At 43.3% G+C, this 20,004-nt stretch overlaps 1 protein-coding gene across 9 annotated transcripts in view; it reads right to left on the bottom strand.

The window, feature by feature from the left end:
- The window catches only part of LOC129718582 (inositol hexakisphosphate and diphosphoinositol-pentakisphosphate kinase), a 37,809-nt gene that overhangs the window by 3,454 nt on the left and 14,351 nt on the right, over window positions 1–20,004 (bottom strand). For 7 of the 9 annotated variants that reach the window (XM_055669500.1, XM_055669498.1, XM_055669496.1 and 4 more), the window contains exons 11-14: window positions 18,342–19,670; window positions 17,529–17,744; window positions 16,665–16,803; window positions 16,325–16,592 (exon numbers count right to left, since the gene is read on the bottom strand). In XM_055669500.1, the coding sequence (XP_055525475.1) occupies window positions 16,325–16,592; window positions 16,665–16,803; window positions 17,529–17,744; window positions 18,342–19,670 (1,952 nt within the window). The remainder of the gene's footprint in view (window positions 1–16,324; window positions 16,593–16,664; window positions 16,804–17,528; window positions 17,745–18,341; window positions 19,671–20,004) is intronic. The other 2 variants (XM_055669502.1, XM_055669501.1) reach the window with 1 other exon arrangement.

Below are 20,004 nucleotides of genomic sequence, written 5' to 3' on the forward strand. Positions count from 1 at the left end.
ATAATATTTCATGTATTGGTCTTCATTTGTGTAAGGGTCCAAAATCCGCTTCCAACAAATTTCAATCATATGTTGAATATATGTTGAGGCCTTGCAACACCGCGACTCACCTGAAAGGATTTCGCGGCCCATATGCAGGCTGTCAACCCCCGTTTGGAAACCACTGACTTGAACAGTGTCAGTTCAATGTAACACAGTATTATACATTCACCCGAGGTAAAATTACAGTTCCATCAATCAATTCGAAAGGTTGTCTCAGTTTGTTCTTTACCGTTTGTCTGTATCCATGGTTACACTTTTCGTGAATGTAATGTATGTATTCCAAAAATAATCTAAGTGAAAAACTTAAGAGTTTATTAAGTTTGCTCTAGTCTAGTTTGATCCATCCAGTACGGCCGGAACCTTGCTGGCAACCGTATCTTTCGATTGGGTCTTACAGGCGCTGGAACCGGAATTGACACTGGATCTGTCTGCGCTAGATCATTTTATTCATTGCAGTCACCTAAGAAGTAATGTGACTCATTAGTTTTCAGTTCCTCTTCAGGTGCTAAATTTGGTCCCACTGGTAGAACAGCTGGTACCGCTAGTTCAAATCCACCGACGAATATGGACAACGGACCATGGTCCATGGACCATGGCTAAATCCCAAACTAAAGCAAAGCAAAGCCTTGGTGCTACATTCCGTATCGGAACTCGACCTTCTGTTTATTATACACAGACTTCGCAGCCAACTGTTAAGTGTACAGGACAATTGCGGGGCTAGCGCTACGATCCTACTGACACTAACAGTCTCTCCCGAGCCGAGACTCGAACCTACGACGACTGGCTTGTTAGGCCAGCATCGTACCTCGAGACCAGCTGGGAGAGCTCCCAAACTAATAATTGATAAATTTGATGTGCAATTCCGGTCGATCCTGGTCAGTAACGAAGTGGCAACCGGTGGTGATCAATCAATCTCAAGCTCAAAACTCGTAGTTCGCACGAGTACGATCCATTTAGTGATGCGCCTTGCAGCTATAAGAACGGTCTATAGATTCACAACAAATGAATGCGTAGCTCTTCGGTTGTATTAGAGAGGGGTAGATCCTTGCTGTGCCACTTCTCTTCGTTTTCGTATAAAGAGGACGGTTCACTTGGGGCGTTTCTACTGGATTAGACCTGAATAAGAAACATTGCGGGTGGAAGCAGCACTTCAATGAACATCTGAATGGCGCTGCAACAAACAGAAGCGGAACTGGAACGAACCTGGGAGTGTTAGCAGTAGATGACCGGGTACCAGCACGAAATTCAGCGAGAGATTGGGAAGCAGAAGAATAAAAAGGCCAACGGCAAAGACGACGCGCCGGGTGAGCTCTACAAACATGGTGAAAGAAAAAAACTTGCTAGAGCACTGCATTGGGTTTTTTCCAAGAGGGAAAAACTATCGTGGCATTACGCTCATCAACGCTCCAAATACTCTCCCAAGTTCCATTTCAACGTCTAACACGTTTAATCAGAAGGTTCATGGGACAGTACCAGGCGGGTTTCATAAGAGCCCGCGCAACCGTGGACCAGATATTTTCAACCCGACAGATTTTGCAAAAATGTCGTGAGTACAACGTGTTCACGCATCACATTTTTATCGACTTCAAAAAAGCCTATGATACAGTTGATCGAGAACAGCTATGGCAGATCATGCACAAGAACGAGGACATTCCCCTGGATAAACTGACGCGGCTGATCAAGGCTACTATGAATCGTGTAATGTGTTACGTGCGTGTTTCGGAGATTTTTTTTGTTAGGGAATTAGAATTACGTTGTCCATTGATGTGAACTTTTGTAATATATCCCAGTCAATTGCTATACGTGTCTCCTTGCAAAATACAATGAGCACTATTGTTGAGTGATCAGGTACCTGCACCGACACGCTCCCAGTCAGGTGAAATATGGTTTATGAAGCCAATCACCTTCCCAGGATTCAAAGCCCAATTCTCTTTGGGCTGTAAACAGCCACTGCCAAGAAACCTTGATCTGCTTCAAATAATGCACCACAACTGTACAGTAGATGTTCCGATGTCTCGCTTTCCATTTTACAAAAGCGACAGATATCATCTTGAACCCGGCCAATGTTCTTTAAACGATATCTACTCGGACAGTGCCCCGTTACTAGGCCGACGTATGTACAAAGAGCACTTTTGTTGGGCTCTAGGAGCTTTTTCGAATGATTCTCGTTTGGTGTTATAAATCTTTTAGATTGGGAACACTTTTTGACATCCAACCAATTGGTTATCACCTTCTATTCCTCACAGCGTTTAAGCTCCATTTTCACTGCACAGTTTGATATACCGCAGAAAGGTTCTGGGCCGATAAACTGTGAGTTAGATTCTTGTTTTGCAAGTTCGTCTGCCTTTTCATTCCCACCAATTCCACAATGTCCTGGAACCCAATACAAATTTACTGAGTTTGTTTGACATAGCTGTCGCAATGTGAGAATACATTTCCAGACAATCTTGGATGTACATTTATAAGCATCAAGTGCCATCAGTGCTGCTTGACTGTCAGAGAAAATACAAATATTTGCATGTTTGTATTTCCTAGTCAGACACACATTCGCACATTCAAGGATTGCAAAAATCTCTGCTTGAAACACTGTTGGCCAGTGTCCCATTGCCACTGAAACATTAATTCCAGGGCCAAAGATTCCTGCACCAGTTTTGGTACCTTTTTTTTGGCCATCTGTGAAAAATATCGTTGAACCGGGACGGACATCAGGAACTCCGACTTCCCAGTCTGTACGCGACGTTTCGCATACCTTGTAGGGAAAATCATGAGGTGCCATGTTTCGGAAATACTCTCGAGTCCCCTCGTGTCATGCCGAGGATTGAGAAAAGGTGATCAACTTTCCTGTTTCGTTTCTTACATCGTCCTCAAAGGTGTTATACGAAGAGCGGGCATCGACACAAGTGGTACGATTTTAACGAGGCGAGTTCAGCTTAAAGGCTTCGCTGATGAGGTGCCATGTTTCGGAAATACTCTCGAGTCCTCTCGTGTCATGCCGAGGACTGAGAAAAGGTGATCAACTTTCCTGTTTCGTTTCTAACATCGTCCTCAAAGGTGTTATACGAAGAGCGGGCATCGACACAAGTGGTACGATTTTAACGAGGCGAGTTCAGTTTAAAGGCTTCGCTGATGACTTCGACAAACCTACACTAGACTAAAAGCGGAAGCTAAGCGTATTGGACTGGTGATCAATGCGCCAAAACCAAAGTATATGAAAGTAAGAGGCTCTAAGGAGAACAATGTTAACTTCCCACCCCGGATCATCGTAAACGGCAATGAGGTTGAGCTGGTAGACGAGTTAGTGTACTTAGGATCGCTTGTGACCGCTGACAACAACACCAGCAAGCAGATCTGGCGACGCATTCAAACGGGAAATCGTGCCTACTTTGCAAGACGCTGAAAAACAATATGATCGCTGAGTGCGCCGCCGTAGGAAGCTGAAAAAACAATAGTTAGACTGGTAGTCCTCTATGGGCTAGAGACGACAACACTCTCAGAGGACCTCAACGTCCTTGGAGCTCTCGAACGGAAGGTGCTGCGAACTATCTACGGTGCAGTACAGACTAAAGACGAAGAATGGCGTTGACGCATGAATCATGAGCTGCACGCGCTGCTAGGAGACCCCCATTCTGCCCATAATTCAAAAATTGGCTAATATGCCATAGGCATCAAATCGAGAAAAACGCATTTGAAGGGTTTTTGTCGGTACAACATATTTTGACTGTTTATGACAACTTTTTTATTGAGTATATCACCCTTCATATATGCTGGAACCTTGCCGTTGAGTTGAAACAGAGAAATCTGTAGAGAAATTCCATCCGCCACGTATTTTTAACACAGTAGTCGTTTTTTTTTTTTTCAATTATAAACGAAACGATGTGCAATTTGGCTAATATCCATACGATGTGAATTATATCGTACTCGTTGATGATGAAGATAGTTTTAAATTTAATAAAACAACACGGAAGCACAAGTGAGGATGAAAAGGACGACGAGACACTTGTTACGTGCAGCAATATAACAATATAACGAAAATATTATTATTCATGGTAATCTCACAATCCCCTTTCCTATTTTTTCTCATCAAATCCAAAATGAAATCTGAATCTTCTCTTTAATAATATTACTCCTAATCAAAAAGCTAAATATCAATTTTAATGTAAAGATTTATGACAGAAGGAAACAGTCAAACGTTTTGATCATTGGGTTTCGCGGCACAACAAATAAATTCTTGTAGCATCAAATATTCTTCGTGAAAAAGTCAAATTTGATGCAAGGGCCTTACGATCGCTCACCTGTCGCCAGTAACCACCAAGCTTCAACACACTTTCGAAAGTTAGAAGAAACACAGTACAATAATAATACACTGGTTCGTGAACATGCCACAGGTGCTTATTACGGGAGTCACTTCACGGTGAAATATATTTCACTCTCACGCTCACTTCACTTTTTTAGACCTATTCCCGATTCCACCTCAAGTGAGGTGACAAAAATCACCTCCGTGGAGTGAGATTGACAGTGAAGTGAAATTGAGAATAGGACAAGTGAAATGAGATTGTTTCCCAGCTCAAAAATGTCTAAGTCCCAGAAAGTCGTTTTTTCCCGTTTTTTTAGATAACACCAGATCTTGACGTGTTCTGCATTTCTAAGACATTCGGCATCAAAAAAAAAAAGTTTTTTTCGGTATCGAAAATTTCCTGAACTAGTTTGCATTTTTTTCATCGGGCAAAAAAATGAAAAATTGACCGCTTTAATGCACGGATCAAACTCTGATTCGCTTCGTTACTGAAGAATAAATCCAATATTTACCATTAGATCACAAATCAATCAACTTTAAGACTTATGGCAGCTTGGTGGAATCATTTCACCGTTCAAAATGGTCGTGAAATAATTCCACGCGAAACGTCGCTTTTTCCGCTCTCACTTCACTGATATGACACTCATAATAACCCAGATCCAAGGCAGATGTCACTTCGCGACGTTTTTCTCACTTACGTGAGTCCCGTAATAGGATTTTGTTCACTTCACTCTGATTTCACCGTGAAGTGACTCCCGTAATAAGCACCACAGGTTCATATTGGATATTAGCCAACTTCTCAATTATTTTGGATATTAGCCAACATTGTTTCACGTTTGCTGCCTTCCCAAATGCATTTTTTGACAATCGGCTTTCGTAGGGACCTTGTTTAGGGTGTGTACTACACGAGAAATTGCACATCTGGTTAAAGTTAACAGTTAACCTGGTTAAAACATTTTTTTTCAGTTACCCCTCCGGCACCAGAAACAGGGGAGCACAGCGTGCACGATGGCTGTGATACCGAGTGATAAGACGCCTGGGAATTGAGACGACTTCTTGATACAGCACAAGCCACCTCGGCCTTAGCCTGCTAGGTAAGGTAAGTAAGACTCGTTGCGCCTGACTGTCTTCAGATCGGATTCGAATTTGGTGATACATTTCTTGGATATCTCCGTCTAACTCCGCCTGTGACGGTTCTCTTTAGTTTAGTGTAGCCTGTACGAATAGACTTAAATTATTGAGAACTGGCGCAGAGGGTCCAAAGCCCCTGGAAAGGAGGATGGTTGTAACAGCTCTTAACCATGGCTGTTACGTAAAATAATGGTTAAACCCCTAAGCTAAGGTGTGACGCGACCCGTGCCGAGAGATGAATGGTGGGGGGAGGTTTAATAAATTCCCAGCCGCTAACGGAGTCTGTGGAATACCTGGCGCCCTTCCACAGTAACCTAGCCTTCTGCGTTAGGCTATCGTGACACGCAGATGACCCCTTCTTTCGTGGCAAACTCGTGGGACTAAAAACTGGAGTTTAACAAATTTTCAAAAAAGGGCCCCGGCAACCTCAACCTGTCGGAACAAATGGAGCCAACACACTCCATGGCGTGCAGCCCCACAAGGCTGCACGCTACAGGCAGAACCGAGGAGATGGAACTGGAGATGAATTTCAACCTCGACAGCGAATCGCTGGACGGAGGACCTTCAGTTTCATCACTAAACCTCGGTTCGCCAAGCGGGAAAGAAGAGAGCCCGACGGACAGTCTTCCCGATCCGGAGACACAGCCGATTGACAAGGGGAAACCTAAGTCACCTCGTGCTGATGTCAAACGGCTCTCCCAATCGCAACGGCGGCGTCTTAAAAGACTGCTAAGCCTGGGCCACTCACGCGAGGAGGCCATAGGCATAGTTCGTCAACCAGTCGACCAAGCTGACCGCTCAGTTCAGGTCGCAACCAAGCGACAGCGGTCGACTGAGACAGCGTCGCCAAACACAAGCGCTAAGGACCTGAGCAGCAAAAAGCCCCGGGACTTGGCTTGCGCGGAGCCCCCTGCACCGCGACAAACGTCAGGGGTAACATATAGGGAGATGCTGGAGGCCACGAGCCTGACTATCACAACGATAGACTATCCAGCCTCCCTACTTACCCCTGAACAGTTAAAAACTGTTCGAGATGCCATTCTGGACTGCATTGCGGACCAGGAGTCACCGGCCATCAGGCCCAAGTTTAGGAGCTGCCGCCTAAAAAACGGTACCCTACAACTTGACTGTGCCGACAACGACACAGTTAGATGGCTGGAGACCACGGCGTCTTCTCTCATACCGTGGGAGGGAGCACACCTTAGTGTCTTTCGCACGAAGGACCTGCCGAAGGCCCTAAAATTTGTAGGGTACTTCCAGGACAGTGTGGACACCACAAATGAGAGTATTCTCCGTCTTCTCCAAAATCAGAACGACGGTTTCTCCACACGTGCATGGCGAGTATGTCATCGCAACGTTACTGGAAAGACTGTCGAATTGATGGTGGAGCTGGACCAACAGTTTGCTAACCTCATAGCGGCACAGAGCTTCCTGCTGAACTACAAGTACGGCAAAGCACGCATGCGGCAGGTTGGCAGAAAGTCCTCAAACACAGGCGCGAAAGGTTCTGGTGCGAAGGCAGGAACGGTACGTTCGGAGACTCCCTCAGGGAGTGTACCGCTACCACCTGCTCGACGCACTCCCGCGATAGCGAAGAAGGTTCCGCCGAAAAATCGAAAGAGGAGTAAGCGTGAGCATCTGAACAGTCGCGACCCTCAGGGCCGAATTCCGCCGCCTAAACGTGAGAGTAGCACTTCTGTCGCCTACTGTCTGCTGCAACGGGAGCCTGTTGCTGAGGGTATGCAGACTACCCATCCCAGCGTCACCGCTGATGGCAACCGTCCGCCAATCGGATCTCAACCAGATCCGACGAAGGACGCGCTGCCAACAAAATGAGCAGCATACGCTGCGTTCAGGTGAACCTCCATAACGCAAAGGGCGCCTCTGGTGTTCTTTGCCGGAGGTTCACCAAGGATCAGCTATCTGTGGCGCTGATCCAGGAACCATGGGTCCACGACACCAGGATCCTTGGCTTAGCCAACAGAAACAGTAAGTTGGTCTATTGTAATCAACAGTCAAATCCCAGGACTGCAATTCTGCTGAACAGAAACATTAAATTTGTTCCCATTACAGAGTTCATCCAACGGGATTTGGTTGCCATTGCGGTGGAAGTCCCGACAACCAACGGCACTCAAGAAGTGGTTGTTGCCTCCGCTTACTTCCCGGGGGACGAGGACGATATACCGCCATCCGAAGTCGCAGCACTTGTGCGATACTGCCGAAGCATCAACAAGCCACTCATCGTCGGCTGCGATGCCAACGCGCATCACACAGTCTGGGGCAGCTCGGATGTCAACACTCGAGGTGAGTACCTACTTGAATACCTTACTCCTAACAATGATAATGTATGCAATGTGGGAAACGAGCCAACTTTCAGTAATGCTATTAGACAAGAGGTCCTAGATCTCACTCTATGTAGCGCCTCGATAACGGAGAAAGTCAAGAACTGGCATGTCTCTGATGAACCCAGTTTATCAGACCATAGACACATCAGATTTGACGTCGAGGCTACTCCTCTGAGAAGATAACATTTCAAGAATCCTAAGAAAACCAACTCGAACTCTTTTAAGGAACATTTGGTCAATCGAGAACATCCTGCCACCAAAATATTCGAACTCCAGGTGAACTGGACATCGCAGCAAGTGACCTACAGCACAGGATCACGGAAGCTTTTATGTCAAACTGTCCGTTAACAAATCGAACAGTCTGCCGTGATGTGCCCTGGTGGAATGAAACTCTCAGCAACCTTCGTCGGGAAGCTAGACGCTTGTTCAACAGGGCTAAAATCACGTCCAACTGGGAAGCCTATAGAGCATCCCTTACAAAATACAACGCTGAGCTACGCAAAGCCAAAAGGAGGTCTAGAATTCGATTCTGTGAAGACATTCAGACTCTACCTGAGGCAACGCGACTGCAAAAGCGATGTCCAAAGATCACACGAATGGTCTTGGGCAGTTGGAGAAGGAAGATGGTAGTCTGACTGTCACCACCAAGGAAACGCTGGATGTTCTTATGAACATTCACTTTCCTGGATCGACAGCAATCTCCGGTTCGAACGTCGAAGAGTTACAGAGCCTCGAATCCAGACGCATAACGTCACGTGACTCCGCAGCGCTCGCTCGTAGAATTTTCACGGAGACTTCTATCAACTGGGCACTAAGCTCTTTTGAGCCTATGAAGTCACCAGGACCGGATGGCATTCTACCAATCTTTCTACAAAAATCGGACGGAGTCGTTATGTCCGAACTCATCAGCCTCTTTCGAGCCAGCTTTACTATGGGACATATCCCGGTCAACTGGCGGAACGTTAAGGTGGTGTTTATACCGGAGCCGGGCAAAAAAGACAAAACATTGCCCAAAGCTTTCAGACCTATAAGTCTGACGTCAACTCTTCTCAAGTTGATGGAGAAAATTACGGACAACTACATCCGCAGTGAGTTTCTGAAGGAGTTACCCTTACACAAGCATCAATATGCTTATCAAGAGGGTAAATCTACTGAAACCGCTCTGCATTGCCTAGTGACGAAGATCGAGAAGTCCTTGAAATATAAAGAGACAGCGGTCTGCGCTTTTCTTGATATTGAGGGAGCTTTCGATAACACGTCCATTGCATCAATTTACACGGCTCTACAAAATAAAAGAGCCGACGATACTACAATGAGCTGGATCCAAGCAATGCTTTCGAGCAGGAAGATCACAGCTGCATTGGGGGATACGTCTGTCACAGTAGGGGCAGTGAAAGGGTGTCCTCAAGGAGGAGTTCTCTCTCCACTGCTATGGTCACTGGTGGTAGATGTTCTCCTAACCAAGCTATCACAGCTGGGCTTCTAAGTCATTGGATATGCTGATGATATAGTCCCTATTGTTCGGGGAAAATGTGATGCAACTCTATCTAGTCGTATGCAAACGGCACTTAACACCACCTCTCAGTGGTGCTCAGAAGAAGGGCTGAACATTAACCCCGCTAAAACGGTCATTATACCATTTACCAAGCGAAGAATGCACACAATCATTCCTCCGCTACTGAATGGGGTAAGACTATGTTTCAGCAATGAGACCAAATATCTTGGAATCATCACCTAGACTACGCTATCAAGAAGGCAACTTCAGCTATCTGGGCTTGCAGTACACTGTTTGGCAAGACCTGGGGGCTAAAACCACAATTAGCGCTCTGGTCTTACATCACCATTGCTCGGCCACGTATAACCTACGCAGCCCTCGCATGGTGGCCTAAAGTAAATAAAAAGACAGCTCAGGCGAAACTTACCAAAGTCCAACGATTGGCCTGTCTCTCAGTTACCAGTGCCCTGCGCACAACACCGACAGCAGCCTTGGAGGCCTTGCTTTGCTTACTTCCTCTACATCTCCATGTGAAGAAGGAAGCAGAGCTTGGCGCACTAAGGCTGCAAAGAAATACAACGATACTCGAAGGTGAACTAACGGGTCACCTAAGCATCCTAAAGGAGTTTAAGCTGACACCTTTAGTAACAACAGTCTCGGACTGGATGGAAGCGAAGCCAAACATGGACGTTCCATATATAGTGATCGACACAGATCGCTCCATGTGGAACAATGGAGGGCCGAGTCTTCCATCGGGCACAATCCGCTTCTACACGGATGGCTCAAAAATCGGACCCCAGACTGGTTCAGGGATCTACGGACCAGGTATAAAGGCCACTATCTCAATGGGTAAGTGGCCAACCGTCTTTCAGGCGGAGGTATACGCAATATATATCTGTGCTATAACATGTCTACATCGCAAATATAGACATGCGAAAATCGGAATCTTTTCGGACAGTCAGGCGGCACTAAAGACATTAAAGTCTGCTACATGTGTCTCCAGACTAGTCTGGGAGTGCATCGCAACACTCAGGGAACTCTCCCGCCTCAACAAAGTTATGCTACTTTGGGTACCCGGTCACTGCGGAATCGAGGGAAATGAACATGCCGACAGCCTCGCAAGACAAGGATCTAATCAGCAATTCATTGGACCGGAACCGTTTTTGGGTACTTCCACATCCGCCAATCAAGGCGAACTAAGTACATGGGAAAAGCTAAAGGTAGCATCTCAATGGCAACATGCGCAGGGTTGCAGGCAAGCTAAACAGTTTATCTACCCTAACCCTACGGTTACCAAACGGCTACTTAGTTTAACTCGTAGTGAACTACGCATCATCACGGGACTTCTCACTGGACACTGTCCTGCTCTTTATCATTTAAAGAAAATCGGCAAAGTCCTAACCGACTATTGTCGCTTTTGCAACGCTGAACCTGAGAGCTCAGTGCATTTGCTTTGCTTTTGCGGGGCTCTTGCTTCATCGAGGTTTAACTTCTTTGGAAGTTACCTCTCAACTCCATACCAGGTATGGAGCACCAATCCCAAAACGGTCACAGGTTTCATCAACCATGTAGTTCCGGATTGGGGCACAGGCTTACAACCAACTAGCTCAACTCCATCAATGAGTTCGAGCATCTTGTAATCTGTGTAAAGTAATCGGGACCAGCCACAAAAGACAAACATTCCTGTCGCAGTGGCGCTTTCTACCCAATGCCCTTCAGGCATACAAAAAAAAAATCTCCGTCAAATCCCACCGGACGTATTCGAAGCAGTTCTGTGTTCAGCGAATTAGAGAAATCAACGCAGCTGCGTCTCGTTTTACGAGGACATACAACTGCATTCAATGTAGATACCTGACCGCTGAGCTAGGTGTCTGCATGAGTTCTACTTCGTTATCTTATGCATATTCCTTCAATGCTGAATCTCTTTCAAGCTTTCGTTCGAGTGCCTTCGACCGCTTTGTTATTGCTCGAAGATTGCTTTCGCTGTTCTTCTTTCGGCTAGGTGACACTGTGTGCAAATTGAGGCTTGCGCTCGGCCTTCGCTTTCCAGAACCGTATACCGTCCATCCAATTTCCGATCACACAGCAATCGGGTTTGTTTTGCTCAGGGGCATTTGAAGAAGATCATCCTCAATGATCAAATAGCAGCGGGGATTTTCCAATTTAGATAGACGCCACGACGCATTCCGGTAGTACACGAATGGGTTGAAAGACACCAGGAGAAATAAACTTTCACCTGACACGGATCATGTCAGGCCATGGTTGCTTCAGGCAGTATATCCACAGGTTCATGTGTCCCGAGTGCGTGGATGCGGAGGAGATCGCTGAGCAAGTATTCTTCGTATGCCCTAGTTGTGTGCGTGCGAGGAGCGACATGATGGTAGAGAGCGGGCAAAACACAACTCCGGACAATACAGTTCGGAAAATGTGTGAAGACCCGAACATTCGAAGCCTCCCAGATTGTTCTGGAGCTGCAATGTGTGTGGCGAGTCAACCAACAACACGGTGGTAGCTAACTGCCAGTCTCCAGGTGATTAGTTAGGAGGCAAATGAGTGGAGAGGGTATTTGTTGTATTTGTTTAATTGTTTATTGGACACAGGCTGCCAGCCCGTTACCCCTCTTAAATCATGATATAATACATCTTTGCGTTTTAGGTATATTGCTGATTTTTAAATATCATTTTGATCTTCTTCGAATCATTTCTGGAGTCATATTCATAGAGATTACGTCCTGCAGATTGTTGAACTTGTTCATAAATGTTCATCTCATAGATTGTGCTGTCCGACGACGAAGAGAATTCGGGCTTTCGTTAAAAGTGAGTCGGTCTGAGTATTTTGCAGAAGATCACCATATCTGCGATCTTATGACTGCTACTTATTGGTGCCTTAAAGCGAATTTACGCTGAACTGATTCTAGTCGTTGATTTTGCACGCCATACTTTGGTCGCAAAACCACAATCGCAAAATCCAGTTTTGTTCTGACGAGGCTGATGTAATTTGCAAAAATTACATAAGGATCCGTTAACTCCCGATACCAATAAAACGCCTTACGTCAGACTTGGGTCGCTCAAAGCTAAGATAATGGAGGTGATGATCTATGAAGGGGGCATACGCAAGAGAGAATCCAGGGCCTATTCTTCAGGTAAATATCTTATTTTAAGAAAAAAGTTCTTTCAGCTCCTTAAAAAAGGTTTAAATTATTGAGAAAATCACGAAGGTGAAAGGCAATTTCATTAGATACGGCATAAGAAACTTCTTTGAGGCGATTAGAGCTATCAAGAACTAGAGTGTGTCATACCTTGTCAAGTGTAATGACAGAGAATGGAATCTCATTACCAAAAAATTGAAGCTGGTCAAAGCAGAACTTCAAGGCAAGGTACGATTTGATTATTGGCGAAGGCGCTGGCAATGCCGTGTTGTATCATTTTTCTCCTACTGGTGATTCCAGTTTTGACCGAGCAGAATGCTGCTCTATTTTTTCCATTGTTTCCTTCAACAAACATAAATGAACATAGACATAAATAAACATTGGAAGTTCCATCCAATTCGGAAGCCTAGAAGACAAGGAGGTGGGCACACGGCGGAGCTCAAGACGGCACGATTGCGCTTTTATTGTAGACGAGCGGAAGGTGTTAGATGCTAGAAGGCACTGGAAGGTTCCAAGAAGGTACTGACAATTTTCGCCAGCAAGGCATTGGTACTTATTACGGGAGTCACTTCACGGTGAAATCAGAGTGAAGTGAACAAAATCCTATTACGGGACTCACGTTAGTGAGAAAAACGTCGCAAAGTGACATCTGCCGTGGAATCTGGGTTATTATGAGTGTCATATCAGTGAAGTGAGAACGGAAAAAGCGACGATTCGCGTGGAATTATTTCACGACCATTTTGAACGGTGAAATGATTCCACATAGATGCCATAAGTCTTAAAGTTGATTGATTTGTGATTTAATGGTAAATATTGGATTTATTCTTCAGTAACGAAGCGAATCAGAGTTTGATCCGTGCCTTAAAGCGGTCAAATGTTCATTTTTTTGCCCGATAAAAATAGCAAACTAGTTCAGGAAATTTTCGATACCGGAAAAAAACATTTTTTTAAATGCCGAATGTCTTAGAAATGCAGAACACGTCAAGATCTGGTGTTATCTAAAAAAACGGAAAATGACTTTCTGGGATTCAGACATTTTTGAGCTGGGAAACAATCTTATTTCACTTGTCCTATTCTCAATTTCACTTCACTGTCAATCTCACTCCACGGAGGTGATTCTTGTCACCTCACTTGAGGTGGAATCGGAAATAGGTCTAAAAAAGTGAAGTGAGCGTGAGAGTGAAATATATTTCACCGTGAAGTGACTCCCGTAATAAGCACCATTGTCACGCCGTGTGTGTATTCGGGTTTTAACAACGTTGATGTTGATGGAGACGAATGAAGGTTCGGTAATCATTCTCACCCTAAAAAAACCTAAATCAATCCACTTAGTGGTGCAGAAACCTTTGTTATACTAACTATTACTGGTGCTTATTACGGGAGTCACTTCACGGTGAAATCAGAGTGGAGTGAACAAAGGTGCTTATTACGGGAGTCACTTCACGGTGGAATTTATTTCACCCCCACGCTCACTTCACTTTTTTAGACCTATTCCCGATTCCACCTCAAGTGAGGTGACAAAAATCACCTCCGTGGAGTGAGATTGACAGTGAAGTGAAATTGAGAATAGGACAAGTGAAATGAGATGGTTTCCCAGCTCAAAAACGTCTAAGTCCCAGAAAGTCGTTTTTTCCCGTTTTTTTACAGATATCAGATCAGATGCTTATCTCCCGAAAGCTGTAAATGTTTCTTACTATTCGCAAATCTAGGTTTAACGTACAATTTAGTATATATTTTATAAGAAGTGAGGACGGGAGCTTCGGAAGAAAAGGAGCTAAGTAAGCATTGCAGTTTTTCTAAAATCTGGTTCAAATTTCCGAGAAAAAGCTTAAGGGTAATTTATTTACACCAGTTAAGACGCACTACGAAGAGTGTAAAGATTATGAAAAGTTGTCCATGATTGTTGATTTCCTTCGAGAAATAAATAGCGATACGAAAAAAGAGGGATAGAGAAGAGGAAAGAGCAGTGAGAGAGAAAAATTATCCAGAAAGTAAAATATCCCATGTCTTAAAATATACTTTGCCCAAGCAGCAAAATTTGTTTCGATTATGAACTTTGTGCATCACAGCAACAAATTCTTATGCGAAATTACGTTGCAGTTACATCTCAGTTTCTTATACAATGACAAAAAAAGCGCAGGAGGTGGAGCCAATTGCAACATTTTCGTTGTTTCAGCACAAGTTTCAAGAATGAAACCGCAATGTGTATGAACTAATGCATGGAATTTAAAAACAACATGGTAAATGCTGCATGGTAAAATTTCACCTACGAAGATGCATCGTAACAGCAACTAGGGCGCAATAGAAATTTTGTGGCGTTGTGGTAAGATTGTAAAACGGAAAATGGTCAGAATGGAAAGAGATTGTCTGTATAGCGATTTATCTTTGATTATTTCCAGAAATTTGAGGATTCAACTCCAGTTATCAATTTCTATTCACTTTTCTCGTTTGAACTATTTACATCATTTGCTGTACAAACACTTGCAAGTTCATGGCTCAGTTTAAATTATTGCTTCCCTTATCATGCTAATGGTCATTACCAGTTTTAATTTTGCTTCTTCAATTCACCAGTACCTCAGCGTGATAATGAAATTCAAAGCAATTTATCACATTTCGTTGTAGAGACCCACACTTTTTGGACGACTTCTAGTCCAAGTACCCAAAAGTTTTAACGCAGTAAATAACCTCATCTCAAAAACAAATATAAGGCGAACGATCGAGCAAAAGTTGCTGTTGCATGGCTTCAGAACATGACAGCAACTTTTAGAAGTATTTTTGTGTGTTTGTTTTTTGTATCTCGCAAGCATCACGTTGGCAACCTATATGCTCCACCCACTAGATCTATTCAGTGAAGGTTAGGTTTTCAAATGCCGTTTACACGTTTCAACAACAAATCGAACCTCGCAAATTACGTTGTTGGTGTGAAGATTTTTGAAGCAGCGATGCAACTTTAGTTGTTGCTTGTTTCTTTACAATTTCATCGTAGTAACAAAAAATGTTTCTTAAAACCTTTATAGTGCAACAAACGATCACAATTTATTTTTTTATTATGTTTCAATTGTTGCTTGGGTGGTCAAAACTCTACAGTTCAAGCAACCAATAAAAGATCGCACTCAGTATGATTTTCAAAGATCTCTGGGGCTTTCATTTGAGCATGCGAACTTCAAAATCGGAATAAGCGTTCTGTAAAGAGGGTTTTTTTCTTGTTATTTTCCTTTTTTGGGTCGATTTTGATATACTACACATATAAACAACATATTTACACATACATACGTACAGGCACACATACACCAAAATACATAAATTGTTCAATTCGTCGATCTGAGTAAATTGGTATACAACACATGGCTCTCCGTGCCATTAATTTTGCCTTAAAAGTTGAATTTCTCATATAAAAAATACTCTTTGATCAATATTTTAAAGTCTAAGCCACTAATCAAAAATCCACTCGGTAGCATTCTGGGAGAGCTTTCGTTTGCGCATAAGATCATCAAAATCGGATATTGCGTTCTGTAAGTAAGGTGCGTTAGTATTTTGCGGCACATACATACAGACAACATACATACACACACATACACACGAACAGACATTGCTCAGTTCGTCGAGCTGAGTCGAATGGTATATACGATTCGGCCCTTCGGATCTTGGATATATTTTGCGTTTTTCGACCGATTTTATAACCTTTGTTTAGTATAACAAAGGTAATAGTATAACAAAGGTAAAACAATAACTAAAAATGCCATGCTAGTAAATCGACCTATTATCGTTCAATCAAATCGTTTATAGGTCTTTTTGGTTCGATTCATGGATTCGAGTGGCTGATTCATAACTAAAACCACAATATGTGAAAAACGCTACATAATACTTACCAAATCACAGTTTGTATTGGTGGAACCTTTCGTAGCATCGTTGGTATTGAATTCCCAATCTGAACATGTACTGATGGGAGTTAAATCTCCGCTGATGTCCAATGTGGCGTCCTTGCTAACAGGTGGAATTCTGACGGGACTGTCCAAACTGATACTGGTCGCGAGCTGGTCATAGTTGAAGTGCGATCCCAGCACGTTCAGGTCGTTATCGATTATCGGGAACACTTGCGGCAAATCATCCCGATTGATTCCCCCTCCGACAGCAAGACTGGTCAGTTAGCATGAAAATAATTCAAGATCAGTTAGTCGCTATAGAATTTCGATAGAAGTTCTTTCTTACCCATCAGTGCTGGTGATACTGGCCGACATGTCACTGCTCAGGCAGCCACGGGAGAACATGTCGCTATAGTTAGGAGACGAAGGACCCCCACTGGACATGGCGCTAATGCTACTTGCCATGCTCGATTGGCCGCTCCAGCCTTTCCGTTTACGGAAATATTTGCACGAATGAAAAACGAAGTTTCGTTTTGTTTATGACGTGTACGAGGGTTGTTATGAAATAAGCAAAATAAAAACCGAAAATGACCATAAACCAAACACTAAGAATTATCTACTGCACATGGAGTGAAAAGATTTGAATTTAGAGCAGATGATTAGAAGTGGTTTTTATCGCAGTCACTTTGTTTGTGTGGTCGTAGATGAAAGTTTTTTGGCATAATCACTACTCTACTGAACATCAAAATCTCACGAAGGTAGATTAAATAAACAGATAATAGGTCAACGAAAAAGTATTTATTCATTGATTCATTGAATGAAAGTATATATAAAGGTGCTAACTCGTACTACACAATTCAGCTAAAAAGTCAAAACTCTATGCTAGAAATAATAAAGCCGTTTCTTTTGAACTCCTACGCTCATGAAATCTGAATATACACATAAAAATAGCATACGGACATTTATAGCTTACGATAGTTTACTGTCACCAAACGCAGGAAAATGCATTACATATTGTGACGTGTACAGTTTTCATTGATTTGAACAAGCTGCTTAGAAAAATCGGAACAACCTAAGTAGAACAGTAACAGTAGAAAATTCTTTAGGAAACTGCTAGCTAGGAACAAGAACAATCTTAAAACAACATAAAGTACATGTTTGCCATGGGCGATACACAGCGTAATAGACGGGAGAATGCATTAACACTTACTCGCCGCTGGAAGCACTGGTCGGTCCGGCACTGCGGGGCTCGGTACGGGGGTCGGCATCGGCGTTGATGGGTACTTGGGCGGAGAGGAAGCCGGCGTCTTGAACAGTGGCCCGATGGTCATCTTCTCCAGGAACTGATCCAACTGGCGCAACGATAGGGCGTTGTGCAGGGTTTCCAGTGGGCGAATCGGAGGCACACCGCCGAATCCTTCAATTGCTTGAAGCGAATATACAGAGAGAAGAGGTTCATAGGAGGAAGGCGATGATGATGCAGACGACAGTTACAACATATTTCGCAGGAAGAGGAAGAGAAGGGGGAATTTGCGACTCATGGTTAACAAAACAGGAGTTTTGGAAGATGCATGTGTCGTCGTGGAAAGGAGACATTAATTAATTGACATTCATGATAACGTTAGATATTTGAGTGTCTACTAAAAAGAATCAAGTGAAGACAAGTGCACAGAGTTGTTCCATATAACAATTTACCTTTATTCTACGGATCAAACAGTTTTATTTTGAAAATTTTTTTTAAACCGAATCTACGAAATTCAACAAATGTATGTTGTACGAAAATTCATAAAATAGGTCAACACAATTATGTATTACTATTTCATATTAGTTGGAAAGAGAAAATTTTTGATATTAGGAAATGTCAAACCCAGTTAATTTGAGCTTGGGACGATGACTTTCTCATTGCATCTTTTGACATACTCAAAGATAGAGGAACAACTCGCGCGGATCACAAACACTGTTTTTTTTCCGTTGTATTCAAACTACTTGAAAGCAACACACACATGAAAGTCCAAATAATTACCTGACGGCGATGCCGTGTTCGGAATCATGTCACGCAGGTTCGGTGCCGAGGAGCTGCCACTGATGACCGCGGTGCTGAACAAACTGTTGGTGCTGGTAGCCATCTTCTTACCGAAGCCACCTAGCATCTTAAAGTAGCTCATCTGGCCGGCAATGCTGTGTCGTTGACGTCTTACAGCTGCACCACCGGTAGAGGAATGAGACGACCCGTGGGAGGAAGAAACTGCGCAGACGGCACCGGTTCCGCCCCCAACGGCAACGTTGCCGCTGTCGGTCGGATTTGTGCTGCTGTCTGTCGTATACGATTTGACGAATTGCGAACAGTGAGGTTTACAGTTAGGTGCAAGGTTACTGTTATTGCTGTTAGTTGTGGGTGAATTGAAAGAGCTGTTGGATTTATCATCACTACAACTAGCAGCAAGGGTGACACTTTCGTGGGATGTGACCGGGAAGATCTTGTCCAGTAAGGATTGGAAACCCAGAGTCGCGTCTGTCATATTTTCATCCGGGGGAGGTGTTGTCAATGAAATGAAAGTTATAGTTCCCTTAGTAGGGCTAGAAGCTTTCCAAATTTCAAAATCCTCCTGCTCTTTGATTGGTACGAGTGAACCAAGAATAGGCAATCCAGGATCACTAGCAACTCGAGGTATAAATGGAGGTTCAGTGGAAATGATTGGCTTCTTTTCGTTCGTTGCGATAGTTTGCGATCGGGACATGGGACTTGGGCTACAGTTTAAGGACTTCATGGGGAATAGAAGGGTGTTGGTAGAGCCATCATCAAGAATACGAGGCGTATTAACGTCTGCCAAGTAGTCCAAATCATTGAAACTTTTACTGATAAAAGGTAACGATAAATATAACGTTGATTTGTAGCCATGATCATTGAACAAGGATAATAAATTGTCCTTTTCCGGATCGTTTGAAAATGTATAGGAACGAGCCCTGCTGCTCAATGGGTATTTGTAATGGAAAGGATCTAAATCATGACAAGCGCTGTAATATCTCGACGTGTCTGAATCTGAGTCCGAAAACGATGACACATACAGCTCTTGATCGGCCATGTTGGGAGTAAATTCGCTTATAGAATCACATGAATAAGACTCTCGCATAAATAAGCATTGGCATGATAAAGGTCTTTCATTGGTTGCAGCCGTTGTTGTACGGTATCGATCTCCGAGTTTGCTAATAGCTGGAGTCTTCGAAGAAACAGTTAAATAACTGATTTCGGGTGTTTTTGGTACCAAGGATAAATCAATAGAATATAGTGGCAACTCGTTCGTGGCCGATTGATAGTTAGGGATGGACTCTATCTTGACAGACAGCGTTTCGCCTGTACGCATCAGAAATTAGATTTGTTATAACACACAAACAACCATACGAATTGAGTTAAATAAAGAAATAATAATACAAACAATAGGTAATAGAACAAACAGCAAATTGTTATCACACCAATTGAAAACAGTTACCATCAATATAATTTGACAATGAGATTAATTTTTATACAATGCCGGTAAATGTATTTATAGTCAGCCATTTTCACAAACAAATATAGTTAATATTCAAACACAGTTTTTTCACGAAAATAGAAAGAAAAAGAAGAACAAAAAGAAAATATTATGATAAATGTGAAACTGAACCCATATCCCTTGTTTAGTTAGGTCAGT

This window comes from Wyeomyia smithii, chromosome 1, assembly GCF_029784165.1.
Source record: "Wyeomyia smithii strain HCP4-BCI-WySm-NY-G18 chromosome 1, ASM2978416v1, whole genome shotgun sequence".
NCBI classification, from domain to species: Eukaryota; Metazoa; Arthropoda; class Insecta; order Diptera; family Culicidae; genus Wyeomyia; species Wyeomyia smithii.